Source organism: Rhamphochromis longiceps, linkage group LG10, assembly GCF_057381845.1.
Source record: "Rhamphochromis longiceps isolate RC_006_pf linkage group LG10, R_longiceps_female_GT1.1, whole genome shotgun sequence".
In the NCBI taxonomy this organism is placed as follows: domain Eukaryota; kingdom Metazoa; phylum Chordata; class Actinopteri; order Cichliformes; family Cichlidae; genus Rhamphochromis; species Rhamphochromis longiceps.
In genome coordinates this window covers 740,517-756,056 of record NC_140566.1, presented here as the reverse complement: position 1 = coordinate 756,056, position 15,540 = coordinate 740,517, and the positions used below count along the sequence as shown (strand labels likewise).

Sequence of the window (15,540 nt, the reverse complement as noted above, 5' to 3'; positions counted from 1 at the left end):
TTTTAACAGGAAGAAACCTCCGGCAGAACCAGGCTCAGGGAGGGGCGGCCATCTGCTGCGACCGGTTGGGGGTGAGAGAAGGAAGACAGGATAAAAGACATGCTGTGGAAGAGAGACAGAGGTTAATAACAGAAATGATTCAATGCAGAGAGGTCTATTAACACATAGTGAGTGAGAAAGGTGACTGGAAAGGAAAAACTCAATGCATCATGGGAATCCCCGGCAGCCTACGTCTATTGCAGCATAACTAAGGGAGGATTCAGGGTCACCTGGTCCAGCCCTAACTATATGCTTGTTTACTGACACTTTGACAGAGGGACTGGAGAAGTGTGGAATTGAGCACAATTGGGCTTTAAATTAAATCTAAAACACAATCTACAAAAGTTAAATGAATATGGATACTTTCTGAAGTAACTGTATATAAATATAATAACAAGTGTATAGCTATAGGTTCTGTATACTTTTATATTTGTGTAAAAGTTTGTCATAAGATGGAAGACGAGAAGTGAGGACCCAAATGCAGACCTGGGGAGGCAAACTGGGTTTAACTTATGGCAAGCAGTTTATTGAATAGCTGCTGAAATCCAAAAAGTCCAAGAGAAGAAACGTCCCCTCTTGGAAACGCCAGCAATAGTCCTCTGGCGTGACGCCCAAGCGGTCCACTACTGCCCAGTGGACATCCACTAACCTGCTCCTGGCTGCTGTGGGCAGGCTAAGATCCTCTGCCTGGGCTCCCCTGACACCACACCCTGAACCCAGTGCAGCTGAGCCACAAATAGGGATGGGTACCGGTGTCCGGTGCCATGATGGCACCGGTTCTGACATAAACGGTAGTAACCAGACCGAAAAGCAGCGCACATTTCGGTGCTTTTTTTCGGTGCTTTTTTTTCCTGAGCTGTGATACACTTTAGATTCTAGCCAATCATTTTACGTTTCCGAGGATAGTAGGCGGGGCCAGGTACGTACGTTCTGTTAGAGCAGAGCTACAGATTAAAAATGTCCAAGGCAAAGCGGTCAAAAGTCTGGCGTACTTCACAGCAAAATATGCAAACTCAGCAGCAACAAGTGCTTTAAGCTGATACTGTGATACTGTCAAAGGAGGTAACACCTCAAATCCGATGAAACACCTGGCGACGCATAGCGGTTTTTTTAAAAGCCCAGAAATGCGCCGTATTTGATAGCTTGCTGCGAGACCTCACACCGAGCACATCTACTGCGGGTGGGTTGCCTGTTATGCAACATCCCCCAAAAACACGAAGAGGAGAGTCCTGGCCCCTAGCCCTGCCAGTGTAGCAGAAATGATGACGGATGGTGGTGGCAGCAGCAGCCGTTCTTCTCTGCGTGAGTAGCTAATTTACGTTGAGTAGGCTAACCACGTTATTACATTAATGCATGTAAGGTGAACTAGCAAACATCATCATAGCTACATGCGGCTGTCCTCTTGTTTGATGGCAGATACTCCCTTCACCCTGGCCAAAAAGGCTAAAATGACCAAAAAAAAAGTGGAAAACAGTTAAACATGAGAGGTTTAGGACAAAGTTTGTGTTTTTTCCATTGTTTAAGCACTGCTTCCAGCCAAGAGTGATACCATATATGCCCCATAGCTGCAGAAAAGGCTAACATTGTTATATTTTTACAAAAAACAGCTGAACATGAGAGGTTTTTGGACCAATTTTGTGTTCTCCATTCTTTAAGCACCGGTTTGAGCACCGTTTGAGCACCGGCACCGTTTCAAAAGTACAGATTTGGCACCGGTATCGGATAAAACCTAAACGATACCCATCCCTAGCCACAAACCACACTCTGCCACATAAACAAACCAAGAATTTATGGAATGCTCAGAAAAACAAGGCCAGGATCATAATTTTTAACAGCATAGTTTTTAACAGCATCAAAGCACTCAAAATAATGTTGCTAGAAAAAACAACAAAGTTAACAACTTTCTTCAATTGTTACCTTTTTTGATAACCCTTAGGAGTATTTTGAGTTTCCTTCTTCTGGCCCTGAGATTTCAAAGGAGGCTCGTTCCTTCATCAATGAACTGATCTGTGACAGGGAAGTCCGTCTTGGAAGGAAAGGCTCCAGTGAATTTAGGAATCATCAGTTTTTCAGTGGACTGGACTGGAGTTCCCTGCATAAAGTCCCTGCACCTTTCCTACCTGAAGTCTCTAATCCAACTGACACATCAAACTTTGACATCCTCGACGACTGTCTTAGTGAAATGGTAACTTAAAAGAATTTTCATTTAGTATTTGTGTGTGCCATACACTGGCATAAGTCTCATATAAACATATTTGGTTAACTTTCATAGCCAGCATATAACATTAATAAATAAACCAACCTAATCCTATAAAGCTGCCAGTGTGGTCAACATGGGAAATGTGTGTAGCTTCTGAAAAAATAAGAGCAGTTGGTGGTTGTTTGCATGAAAAATTTGAAATCTGTTATGTTTTGCAGGAGACACTATCTGATGTAATGGACAGAGCTCCAACAGGAGTACACTTGGCTTTTGTTGGATACTCTTACACTGCTACCAGGTGAACTCAAGTTTAACTTATGTAGTTCAGCTAACTTACCATAACTACCTTTCACATCAAACTTCTTCCACTTATCTGGGGCTGGGTCGCAGGGGCAGCAGCCTAAGCAGAGAAGCCCAGACCTCCCTCTCCCCAACCACCTCCTCTACGGAAAAACCAAGGAGTTCCCAGGCCAGTCGAGAGATGTAATCTCTCCAGTGTGTCCTGGGTCTGCCCCCGGCCTCCTCCCAGAAGACCTCACCAAGGAGGCAGTTTAATCAAATGCCCAAACCACCTGAACTGGCTCCTTTCCATGTGAAGTTGTAGCTCCTCTATTCTGAGCCCCTCCCAGTTGGCTGAACTCCTCGCCCTATCTCTAAAGGAGAGCGTTTAAGCGAAGCTCTCTATTTACCAGTTGATTTATGTCCTTACCCTTATCCCCTCAGGCTTCCTAAGTTCTAAAGCCAAAGGTTTGAATGAGCTATTAAAACCACAGTAGGGGTCTGTCCCCTTTGGATGTGGTGGTTGACCCACTATTAATCGTGTTAATCAAGGTGTGAAAAACAACGCAGAGCTAATGCACCAGGTGTTTCTGGGAAAAAAGCAACAACAACAACAACAAAAAACAAAAACAAGAAAAAGAAACCGTGAGACTGTGTCCAATCCTAACATGTGACCTGTTGAGGTCACCTGTAGCAAGGTGTGAGTGGGGATTAAAAGACTTCATTATAGGCAGTTGACAGCTGGTGTCATAAGCCACCAACAATTGTTGAACTAAGCCACCACCTTAGTTCAACAATTGTTGAAGTATTTTACTCTTTAGGTGTCATTCACAAATACATCATACCTACCAGTGGCTGTAGCTCAGGTAGTAGAGTGGGTCACCTACCTCTTAGGTACTATCCTTAAGAGGTAGCAAAGTGGTTTACTTTACACTTCCTCCATGTAAAGTTTGGCTACAATGGGTGAGACTGGGGAACCCATGGCACATGGCATTGGTTCTGTTGCGAAAGGAACTGTCTTGCTGTTGTTGTTTTTTGACAGTCTCCACTGCCTTGGATGTAAGTATACAAGTGAAAAGTGAGACCATATCACAGGACACTATGTTTTCTTTTAAAGTCAGTGTAAGTTTGCAGACCTTGTTGGTGAAGACCGTGAAGTTTTTGGTGTGATAGGGTGTGTTCCCCATAAGCAGAACTAAGATGGTGGCAAGTCTGGCAGGATTCTAGGTGGGTGAGTTTATATTGCCAAGTTTGGCTCTGAAAGGGCGCCTTCTTTGGGGATCTTCAGAAGTCCCTAGGTCCCTATATACAGGGTGTAGTATCCCCATGGTAAAGTTGTTGTAGGGAATAAATTACTTTTCTTATAATATACTTCTTTATTTTGTCTATATTTTATAGTCAGACAGGTGCTGTTGACCGCAGTCAAGATATCATGATGCAGATAAACCACACCCAGCTTAGGGAATGTGAGAATCTGTATGGACTCGAAAAACTGGTAAGTCGATCTCACTCTAGAAACTGCATACACCTCAGAGCTTCCATTTAAAGACACCTATGATCATGTAATTATCATAGTGGACTTTCCTTTTTATCCCACTGATGATCTGCATGTGCTTTAAATTCAGAGTCAGCTATGGAAAGTTACAGACAATCTACCAGACAATCTGCCTCCACTGTTTGAGCTTCCACTTACTTTAGACCAAGATGCTGCTGCATCCACCCACACCACCACAGTGGAGGAGGCGATATCAGGACTTGATGAAGACTTGCAGAGGTATCAGCTAATATAATCTCATCTGCAGTCCATCTACATAATCTGAATATAATTCCTATCTCTTCTCAATTTACAGTAGGCTTTATTTATTACACTTCATTGGATGTTAAATCTTAAGTTTTTTCAGAAAAATTTAATATGGAAATGGTTTGGTCCTTGAAGGAAATATTTCAATATGAAAAAGCTGCAGTGTATTTTGCATTTCCTTTTTGAGGTCAAAAGGCCATTAACATCATGGACATCTGGCTAATTGTTATCAATGCATGTTAATTTATGTGCTGAGATATTACATACGGATAATGGTGACTATGAAATGTGGTAACAAAATCAATCCAGCACTATTTACCACCACTGGACTTCTGAAATCTGTTCTGAAATACATATTGACTGTGACATTTAACACCTGACCACTTGTATTAGAGTATTAGTATTAGACATTTATTCCTTCATTAGGCCATAAATAACTTCCATGAACTGTAAAGCAGATCAAGTAGGTTTACTTGAACTCTAAGTTGATCAGCCCTGGGATTGGCAAGTTTTCCAGTTCCAGAAGACTTGATCAGGAAAGAATCATGCAGGTTGAAACGAGAATCTCAGCAATTGAAGATAATGTAAATAAGCTCCCAACTAAGGTAAAGAAAAAAAACCAACCAAAAAACAAAACTGGATACAAGATAACAAAAAGACATTCAGAAGAAAAAAAATTGTAGTGCGCTATATTGCGAAATTCTTATTGTTTTCTCAGTTATACTGTTAATGATAAAGCAAGCAAGTAAGTAAAATTTTATTTGTATATCACCTTTCAAGACAAAGATCACAAAATGCTTCACAAGAAAATACCATACATTAAAAAAAAAACTTTATTAAATGCAAGTATAAAAAGATTAGTTTTGAGTTATTTTTTTGAAAGAGACAACTTAGTCCAAAGATCTGAAGCTCAGGGGAAGAGAGGTCACTGTGTCTATAGTTTCAGCCTCGTATGGTGTTTGCTGTTTGTCATTGACAAACTCCAGTGCGAGCTGGAGGCCACCACCTGATGAACCCAACAGAACCACCTTTTATCTATAAAAACTAGGCTCAGAATTGGTGACAAAGGGCAGCCCTGGCAGAGTCCAACACCCACAGGGAATGAGCCTGACTTACTGCCTGCAATACAAACCAAGCTCTCGCTACAGGGACTGAATAACAACTGGCCACACACCCAATACCCGCAAAGCACTCCCCGCAGGATATTCAAAGGGATTGGTATAATGTCCACAAAACACATGTAGGGGCGACCATGACGCCGGGGGTTGAGAAGCGCATCTGTAACCGGAAGGTTGCCGGTTCAATCCCTGGGCTCTCTGTCCTGGTCATTGTGTCCTTGGGCAAGACACTTTACCCTACTGCCTACTGGTGTTGGCCAGAGGGGCCGATGGCGCGATATGGCAGCCTCGCTTCTGTCAGTCTGCCCCAGGGCAGCTGTGGCTACAACCGTAGCTGCCTCCAGTGTGTGAATGCGAGAGTGAATGAATAGTGGCATTGTAAAGCGCTTTAGGTGCCTTGAAAAGCGCTATATAAATCCAATCCATTATGTAGACTGGTTGGCCAAACTCCCATGAATAACCTCGAGAGTATAAAGTGCTGGTCCAGTATTTCACAGCGAGTATGAAAATTGCATTGTTCCTCCTCAATTTGGGGTTTGACTAATGGAGAGACTCTTCTTTCCAGTATCCTGGCATAGACTTTCCCAAGGAGGTTGAGCAGTGTGATCCTGTATAGTTGGAGCACACCTTCCTGTCCCTCTCCTAAAACAGGGGAACCACTCCAGTCTGCCAGTCCAGAGGCACTGTCCCAGACCTCCATGCAATGTTGTGGAGATGTGTCAGACAGTCCTACAACATGAAAAGTTTCCAGGAGCCTTTCTGTTACTGTGCAGTTGCTTAACCACATAGTGACCTAAACCCCAGTGATGGGCAAGTTGTCCCCCTTCTCCCCAGACTCTGCTTCCATAGGTTCTCAGTTAGCAAGGTCATGGTTTTCTAAGGAGCTTGGAAAGAAAGCAACTAGACTTGTTTAATTTTTTTGAAGACATTTCACCTCTCATCCGAGAAGCTTCTTCAGTTCTAAAATCAAATGGTGGAGCATCCCAGGTATTTAATCCCCAGTCGGTGTTATCCTTTAAGAGGGTCATATTAATCATGTGACTCATCACATGAGCCAAGGTGTGATAAAAGCCGTGGGTCATTGTCAGCAGAGGCTTTGGGTGAAACCATTGTGAGAGCTTGCCTCACCCTAATATGTACCCATTGAGGTCACCTGACGCAAGATGTAAGTGGGGATTGACGCGCCAGGGAAGGGATCTCAAAACTGAATTGTAGGTAGCATTGTCAAGTACAGACAGGTTTTAAAGGTTCGTTAAATAGTATGAGGTATTTTTTTTACAATGCTAAAATTTAGGGTTTTGACTGCAGATCAACTTTGAAACCCTAACTATGACGTAACTGCAACATATTAAAATTCATTTTTAGAATAAGACACTGAACAGAGTTTACTTTATCCTACAGACCATTTCATGAAGCAGAGATGCGATATTGTGAGCTGGAGAAAGAAATGGATAGATTAAGGGAAGAAATGCAGGAATGGAGAATCCCCAAGAAGACAGGCAAGTGAGCAACCTTCACCACACCATCATCTTCATGTCATCAACATCAGTCCGTACAGTCTACCTCTGTTTAAGTACAGTCAATATCATTCTGACATGGTGAAGATCTTTGTCGACTTTTATCAGTCAACCAATATTTATGTGACCATTTATGAAAGCAGGGAAATAGACAGAAGTCTAGTCCACGTTAAGATAAAGATGTATTTTAAATTTAGTCCAGTTAATCCAGGTATTTTAGTAAGACACGTGGAAATCTATACAGTATCTCACAAAAGTGAGTACACCCCTCACATTTTTGTAAATATTTTGTTATATGTTCTCATGGGACAACATTAAAGATATGACACTTTGATACAATTTAAAGTAGTCAGTGTACAGCTTGTATAACAGTGTAAATTTGCTGTCCCCTCTAAATAACATAACAGAGAGCCATTAATATCTAAACCACTGGCAACAAAAGTGAGTACACCCCTAAGTGAAAATGTCTAAACTGTGCCCAAAGTGTCTATATCTTGTGTGGCCACCATTATTTTCCAACACTGCCTTAACCCTGTGGCCATGGAGCTCACCAGAGCTTCACAGGGTGCCACTCCTCTTCCACTCCTCCATGATGACATCATGGAGCTGGTGGATGTTAGAGACCTTTTGCTCCTTCACCTTCCATTTGAGGATCACCCACAGATGCTCAATGGGGTTTAAGTCTGGAGACATGCTTGCCCAGTCACGTACCTTTACCCTGAGTTTATTTATCAAGGCACTGGTCTTTCTGGAGGTGTGTTTGGATTGTTATCATGTTGGAATACTGTCCTGTGGCCCGGTGTCTGAAGGGAGGGGTTCATGCTCTGCTTCAGTATGTCACAGTACATGGTGGCATGTACTGTGTATTAATGGCATGGTTACCTCCATTAATTGTAGCTCCCCAGTGCCAGCAGCACTCATGCAGCCCCAAACAATGACATCCCACCACCACGCTCGACTGTAGACAAGACACACTTGTCTTTGTACTCCTCACCTGGTTGCTGCCACACATCCTTGACACCATCTGAGATAAGTTTATCTTGGTCTCATCAGACCACAGGTGATCCATGTCCTTAGTCTGCTTGTCTTCAGAAAACTGTTTGTGGGCTTTCTTGTGCATTATCCTTAGAAGAGGCGTCCTCCTGGGATGACAGGCATGTGATGTGCGGCGTATGGTCTGAGCACTGAAAGGCTGACCCTCCACGCCTTCAACCTCTGCAGCAATGCTGGCAGCAATCATACATCTATTTTTAAAAGATAACCTCTGGATATAAGGCTGAGCATGTGCACTCAGTTTCTTTGGCCGACCATGGCGAGGTTTGTTCTGAGTGGAACCTCTCCTGTTTAACTGCTGTATGGTCTTGGCCACCGTGCTCCAGTTCAGTTTCAGGGTGTTGGTAATCTTCTTATAGCCTAGGCCATCTTTGTATAGAGTATCAGTCCTTTTTTCAGATCCTCAGAGAATTCTTTGCCATGATGTGCCATGTTAAACTTCCAGTATGACCAGTATGAGAGAGTGTGAGAGCAACAACACCAAATTCAACACACCTGTTCATCATTCAAACCTGAGACCTTGTAAAACTAACGAGTCACATGACACCAGGAAGGAAAAATGGCTAATTGGGCACAATTTGGACATTTTCACTTAAGGGTGTACTCACTTTTGTTGCCAGCGGTTTAGACATTAATGGTGCGCTGAGTTATTTAGGGGGACAGCAAATTTACACTGTTATAGAATCTGCACACTGAGTACTTTACATTGTATCAAAGTGCCAAATCTTCAATGTTGTCCCATGAAAAGACATAACAAAATATTTACAAAAATGTACTTACTTTTGTGAGATACTGTATAACTCACTGTATTGTCCTGAAAAACATATGTGGGCTTGAATGAGTTCCAGACGACACTGATCCACTATGAATAAACAAAGTGCTGTACAATCCCGGCCATGTCTGTTTATATTGGAGGCCTCAGTCAGAACATGGTGATAAAAAGCCATTCTAAAGATACCGCTCGTATGCAGAAAATTGGATCTTAATACAGTGTCATGAGGTTTTTAAAGATCAGTGATACTGCTGGACTGATGGATAAATGTGGTGCAAAAGCATGTGCACATAAAGCAGGGGTGTCAAACTCCAGGCCTCAAGGGCTGGTGTCCTGCAGGCTTTATATCTCACCCTGGGTCAACACACCTGAATCACATGATTAGTTCATTTCCAGGCCTCTGGAGAACTTAAAACATGTTGAGGAGGTCTTTTAGCCATTTAAATCAGCTGTGTTGGATTAGGACACATCTAAAACCTGCAGGACACCGGCCCTCAAGGCCTGGAGTTCGACACCTGTGACATAAAGCATGTGCCTTGCTTCATTTGGGGCTATTAAAAAAGTGAGTAGTCAATTTGACTTCACAGCTTTCACCCACCTGCTTTCTTCCTCTATTTACACACATTGTTTTTCTTTCTGTTCATCTCATATACGTACTGTTTTTTAATCGGTTCTCTCTCTTCTTTGTGTTACTACAAATGTGGATGGCAAACAGTGCACACAAACAGCCAAATGCCTGCAACAGTGCACACACATCATAAACATTGACATTCCTCTCTCTCATCCAATGACAGAGTTGAGTAGCTGCCCATCATCTCTTGCTCTGCCTGCCCACTGTGTGGAAGCAACAAGGGATGTAAGCCTATCTTTAATCCACTTTCATATTGTCTTTCTCTGCCTGACATGAGAAACAAAGCACTTTTTAAAAACAAGCATGTATCTGTTTGATTCTCCAATGTATTTGATAAACTATTACAGTGGTTGTCACAGTTAGCTTACCCATAGTCTCTGTGTACATTCACTATTGAAAACTTGCATTTGTTACAGAGAAGGAAAGCACCTCCAGCCTGCCATTACCCACTGGTGATTCCTCTCCACCGCCACCTGCTCCTGTTCCACAGGGTACAGACATAATGCTATAGAAATATTGTATCAGTTACAGTTAGTGTTCTACATTAGAATGTCTGAGTAAAAAGAGTTAAAAAAAAAGATCGGGAACATCAATCAAATGAATCTGTGTCTCCCATTTAACTTCCACATTGGTTGAGTAGAATAGATTTTTCCTCAACAAATATGTAATTTGCAAGTCTCCTTAAAATAACTCTGGGAAAGACTCTATGTCCTTGTTTGGCCTAACATTATTTTTCAGGTTTAAATTATGGGATGTTCAACAATATGTCAAAGCTTCAACACGTCTTCAGTGAAATGTTTTTATTTGATACTTCATTTCATATACAAGACACCGTACAAAACATAAAAAAAATATTGTTTTGCTTTGTTCTGGGGGGCTCATATCTTTTTGGGTCTTGGGTTGATTTTGAATGTACTATTTATTTATACTGAAAATAACATCACTTCTACTCTCAAACAGTTTCAGAACTTGGTGTAGTGGATTACAAAAAATCATTTGAGATTTTGCAAGTCAGTATATAGTTTCTACAGATTTGTCAGCAATGTCACTGTCATTAAAATTGTTTATATATTGAATTCATTTATATAGCGTAAAACCACAACAACAATTGCCTCAAGGCACTTTTTATTGTAAGGTAAAGATTCTACAATAATATAGACAAAACAGAGAAAATCTCAACAATCATATGACCCCCTATAAGCAAGTGCTTTGGGAACAGTGGAAAGAAAACCTCCCTTTCAACAGGAAGAAGACTCAGGGAGGGGCGACCATCTGCCCTGACCAGTTAGTTAGGTGTGAGGGGAGGAAGACAGAACAAAGACATACTGTAGAGGAGAGCCAGAGATTAATAATAACCAATGATTAAATGCAGAGTGGTGTATAAACACATAGTGAGTGAAGAAGAAACACTCCTCTTCATGCATCATGGGAACCCCCTAGCAGCCTTGACCTAATACAGTGTTAATCCAGCCGCAACGATTTGCTTTGTGTGCATTGTCAAAAAGGAAAATTTTAAGCCTAATCAAAAAAGTAGAGTGGGGGTCTGTCTCCCAAATCCAGACTCAGAGCTGGTTCCACAGAGGGGCCTGCAAGCTGAAGGCCCTGCCTCCCATTGTAGTTTCTTTTTTTTTTTTTTTTTAACCTGTCCTGTCCAGCAGTTGTGGCAAGCAGAATTATGTTCTGAATACTTTGTTGTGCTAACCATATTTGCTTTCCCAAGGGAAGCACCATAGAATCCATGTAGTCTAATGTTTTTGTTTTATTGGTTTACTTTATTTTACTATTCATATGACTGTCTTGCAGATGTTGTTATGCAGGACGAGACAGGGGTAAAGGCCAGACTAGTGAAAGATAAGTGAAGAAAGCAGAAAAATAGAAAGGGGGGGGGGGGGGGGGGTTGAGGATGAAGTGAATAGATTCTGTAACAAAGCACACACAAACGATACACACCACGAAAACACAAACAAACAAATATGCAATTTTCCTCTGTGTGTGTGTGTGTGAGAGAGCGAGAGAGAGAGAGAGAGACAGGCAATGTGAGTGCCTGTGTATAAGTGTTTGTCATTGAACGTACTTGAAAATTGAGGATGAGCGGCTGCAATAATGCCATGCCCCTAGAGCCAGAAGCAGACAGGGAAAGACCCAGGAGATCCTGACTGTTCACGGCACCTAAGAGACCTGGCCACACAGCCCGATGACAACCATGCATCCACCCCAGCCAAGAGAAGAGGGAGGTCCCGGAACAAGCTCCAACAGCTCGGATGGGGGTGTCAGACCAGAGGCACTGGACAGTCAACCCTGCTGGAGGCCGGCCACCCCAACACGAGCCTCAGATGGAGCCACAGTCCCCGAGATGTTCGAGAACCACCCAAAACCCAGCTGTGCTCCACCATATGATAAAGAGGCTCTCAAGCTACCCCAGACCACATCTCCAAGGGAGCCGACCAACCACGCCAAAACGCCCAGTCAGGTACCCCGGAGTCACCAAGCGCTCAAATCCCGAGGAAGTGGGTAGGTCTGTGGCAACCAGTGAGGAGCAGCAGGAAGGGAATCCCCCACCCCTAATAACAATGTCCCTGAGGATCAAGGCCCATTCCTAGCCACATGCACACACAGACCCACACACAGAAACTGCACAGACACACATATCCATCCACATCCATCCCACCACATTATACTTTTAATTACTCTTGTAACTACAAGAAAGCCAGCAGCCTGAGAGCAAAGCAGTCCATTAGTGTGATATGGTATTATGAGGTCATTAAGATAAGATGGGGCCTGATTATTTAAGACCTTGTGAGGAGCAGGATTTTGAATTCTGGATTTAACAGGAAGCCAATGAAGGGAAGCCAATACAGGAGAAATCTGCTCTCTTTCTAGTCCCTGTCAGGACTCCTGCTGCAGCATTTTGAATTAGCTGAAGGCTTTTCAGGGAGTTTTTAGGACTTCCTGATAATAATGAATTACAGTCGTCCAGCCTGGAAGTAATAAATGCATGAACTAGTTTTCAGCATCACTCTGAGACAGGATATTTCCAATTTTAGAGATATTGCATTCTACACGTTAAAGAAACATGTAGGAAAGCAGGCCTACGTGTTTCTTTAACGTGATCATTGAAGAACATATCCTAACCCCATCCAGAGAGTAAGCATCTGATTAGATACCATACATCTAAAATTTTGGGTTGAGTACAATAACCTCAGTTTGACCTGAATTTAGAAGCAGAAAATTAGAGGTCATCCAGGTCTTTATGTCTTTAAGACATTTAGATTAAGACAGGCAGTTTAACAAATTGATGTGTGGTATCTGGCTTTTTGGATAGATAAAGCTGCATAGCAGTGAAAATGTACTCTGTGCTTTCTAATGATACTGCACAAGGGAAGCAAGCTGTAATAAATTATTATATATTGAACAGTATTGAATGCTGTACTGAGGTATAGCAGGACAGCACAGAGAGGAGTCCACTGTCAGAGGCCATAAGAAGATCATTTTTAACCTTCACTAAAGCTGTTTCTGTGCTGTGATGAGCTCTGAAACCTGACTGAAACTCTTTTTTTTAAAACAAAAATCCTGTCCTGTCTAGAAGGTTTTGCAATCAGAATTATGATCTGAAGGCACTGTTGTGCCAAACACATTTTCCTTAAATGATCTATATCTATATCTTTTATAGTATGACAAATCCTAAGGCAGGACAGGCAGGAGAAAAAAAAGGAAGGAGGTCAAACTAAGGATACAGTACAAATAGAAATGCACACTGGATCACCAACTGGAAAAAACATATAGCACCTGGAACACAAAAATATGAAAATGCACAGATGTCTTGTGGTTTGTGAGAAAGAGACTGTGAATGTCTGTCTCTGTCATGAAATGTACTTGAAAATAAGGGTGGGAAGCTGCAATAACAGCCCCCAGGAGTCAGAGGCAGACAGAGGTAGATCCAGGAGATCCATTCCATCCGCAGCCCCCAAGAGTACCTAAGACCAGAGGCCACACATCTCTGCAACACCTGCACGTCCATCCCAACAGGAGGGAGGCCCCAGATGGAGTGCCTACAACCAAAGGGCAAGAGTCACAGAGGACCAGAGGCCACCCTGGTATAAGCCGTGGCCCCAGGTTCTCAAAAAGTCCGAGCTACCCTGGACCACCAAGGGAGCTGGCCAACAACCATGCAACCATTTTTTTTCTCCAACTGTTCAAATTTTATTTGTGAAGAAATTCATGATGGCATTACTAGTTAAGGTTAATGGAAAGTTTGGCTCAACAGAGCTCTGACTTTTTGTCAGCCTGGCTACAGTGCTGAAGACAAACCAAGGGTTGTTCTTGTTTCCTTCAGTGGTGAATTGTAATGTGTTGTATTTTTCCAGGCTAAATTATGATCTTCTAAATTAGATGCCATTTTCTCTCCAGCTTCCAAATTATCTGCTTCAATGTGTGCGTCTGAAAGTTATACCAGAGAGTCAAGGACTTCTGATTGGAAGTGGTCTTTTTCAGAGTTGTACATAGTAAAGATGTAAAATTATTAACAAGATAATCAACCTCTGTGGGAGTAGAGTTCAGGTAGCTGCTCTGCACTGGCACATGGTAACAGGACTGATTCCTACTCTCCCAGAGCACTTTATTCCTCATTCACACAATCACATTCTTCTATGCTTAAGTCCGTTTTATCTACCAATTACACTCATTCATACTCCAATGGATGCATGGGAGAACAACTTAGTGTTAGTATCTTGCCCAAGGATATTCAGGCATGCATAGTGGTACAGCCAGGGTTTAAACCACCAACCTTGCATCAGTATATGACCTGCTTTACCTCCTGAGCTACAGCCACATGGCGTTAAAGATGATAACATTGGATGAATTTTTTTTTTAAAAACGTAGTTACAGCACTTTCAGAAGGACATCTACTGTGATACAATCTATTCCCCACTGCGGCATAAACCATTATTGTAAATGTAAGTAATATTGAGAAATGATCTGACAAAAACATTTTGAATCAACTGAACGCATTTCAGGGAGTTTTTAGGACATGCTGCTAATAACTAATTACAGTAGTCCAGTCTAGAAGTAATAAATCTATGAATTTGTTTTTTTCTCAGCAAACGTTGCCCATTGGGGAAAAACGATTAGAAAAAGAACAGGTTGGCGATATACAGAGGTCTTCTGTTTAGGACTATGCTTCATCCTCACGTCACCCAGCCATCCTGTTTTCCCAGGAGCTCGGGACAATCCGCTGGAGGCGCGCTAACAGTGCCTATGCTAGCTTTGGGCACACCAACAGGGGACTAGCTAGCTATGGGTTTTTCAAGGGTGTGGAGTTGGGCCTTCAGTGATTCTGGCCTCCATATGAAACAGACTACATTTATTACAAGTATCATTACTGCTATAGGATGCACAGAAGTAACAAAAACATCTGAAACCCTGCGCAAGAATGGGCATGAGGGATAGGTGAAAAGGTCATGGTGCTAGCGAGTCGGTTACAAGCTAAGCTAAGCTAGTGAGTCCATAAAGACCCAGTGTGAATTCAATAAAGGGACTAGATTTTAAAATCCCTGATATTATTGTGTGGATATATACTTAGTGTGAATATAATTAGTGGGCGGTTCAAGACAAAGTGTGCTTTGAAAAAGTTATGTGATGATTACACTATGAAATAAGACGCGTTTTTAATTAAACGTTCATGAAACGTGTTTGTAAATGCTCCTACTTTGTAAAAGAATGCATTTTATTTCACTATACTTACTAGGATGTATAATGATAAATATGAGTTCACTGCAAGGTTTACTGGATTTCTATTAAAATTATGGGAGGCTGTGGCTCATGAGGTAGACTGGTTTGTCCAGTTGTGTTGATGTTTTAATCCGGTCTCCTTGTCAAATATCCTTGGGTTAGATATTGAATCCTAAATTGACACTGATCAGTGTGACACACACACTGAAAATCTGCTTGGTTACCTGCTGAAAAAAACAACAACCAAACAACAGCACAACAGAGAAACCACAGCAACACCAGGTACTTAGAAAGTATAACAACTTTATTAACTGCTGACATGTATTCAAACACTTTTGGTCCTATTGAACTTACCAAGTCAGCTTCAATAATTACTTCATCCAAAGCATCAAAGTCTATTAGA

At 42.1% G+C, this 15,540-nt stretch overlaps 1 protein-coding gene across 1 annotated transcript in view; it reads left to right on the top strand.

Moving 5' to 3' along the window:
- The window catches only part of dmpk (DM1 protein kinase), a 95,060-nt gene that overhangs the window by 78,278 nt on the left and 1,242 nt on the right, over nucleotides 1–15,540 (top strand). The window contains exons 8-14 of the mRNA XM_085419802.1: nucleotides 1,976–2,224; nucleotides 2,458–2,537; nucleotides 3,917–4,013; nucleotides 4,144–4,292; nucleotides 6,839–6,936; nucleotides 9,574–9,635; nucleotides 9,827–9,901. Of these exons, the coding sequence (XP_085275928.1) occupies nucleotides 1,976–2,224; nucleotides 2,458–2,537; nucleotides 3,917–4,013; nucleotides 4,144–4,292; nucleotides 6,839–6,936; nucleotides 9,574–9,635; nucleotides 9,827–9,901 (810 nt within the window). The remainder of the gene's footprint in view (nucleotides 1–1,975; nucleotides 2,225–2,457; nucleotides 2,538–3,916; nucleotides 4,014–4,143; nucleotides 4,293–6,838; nucleotides 6,937–9,573; nucleotides 9,636–9,826; nucleotides 9,902–15,540) is intronic.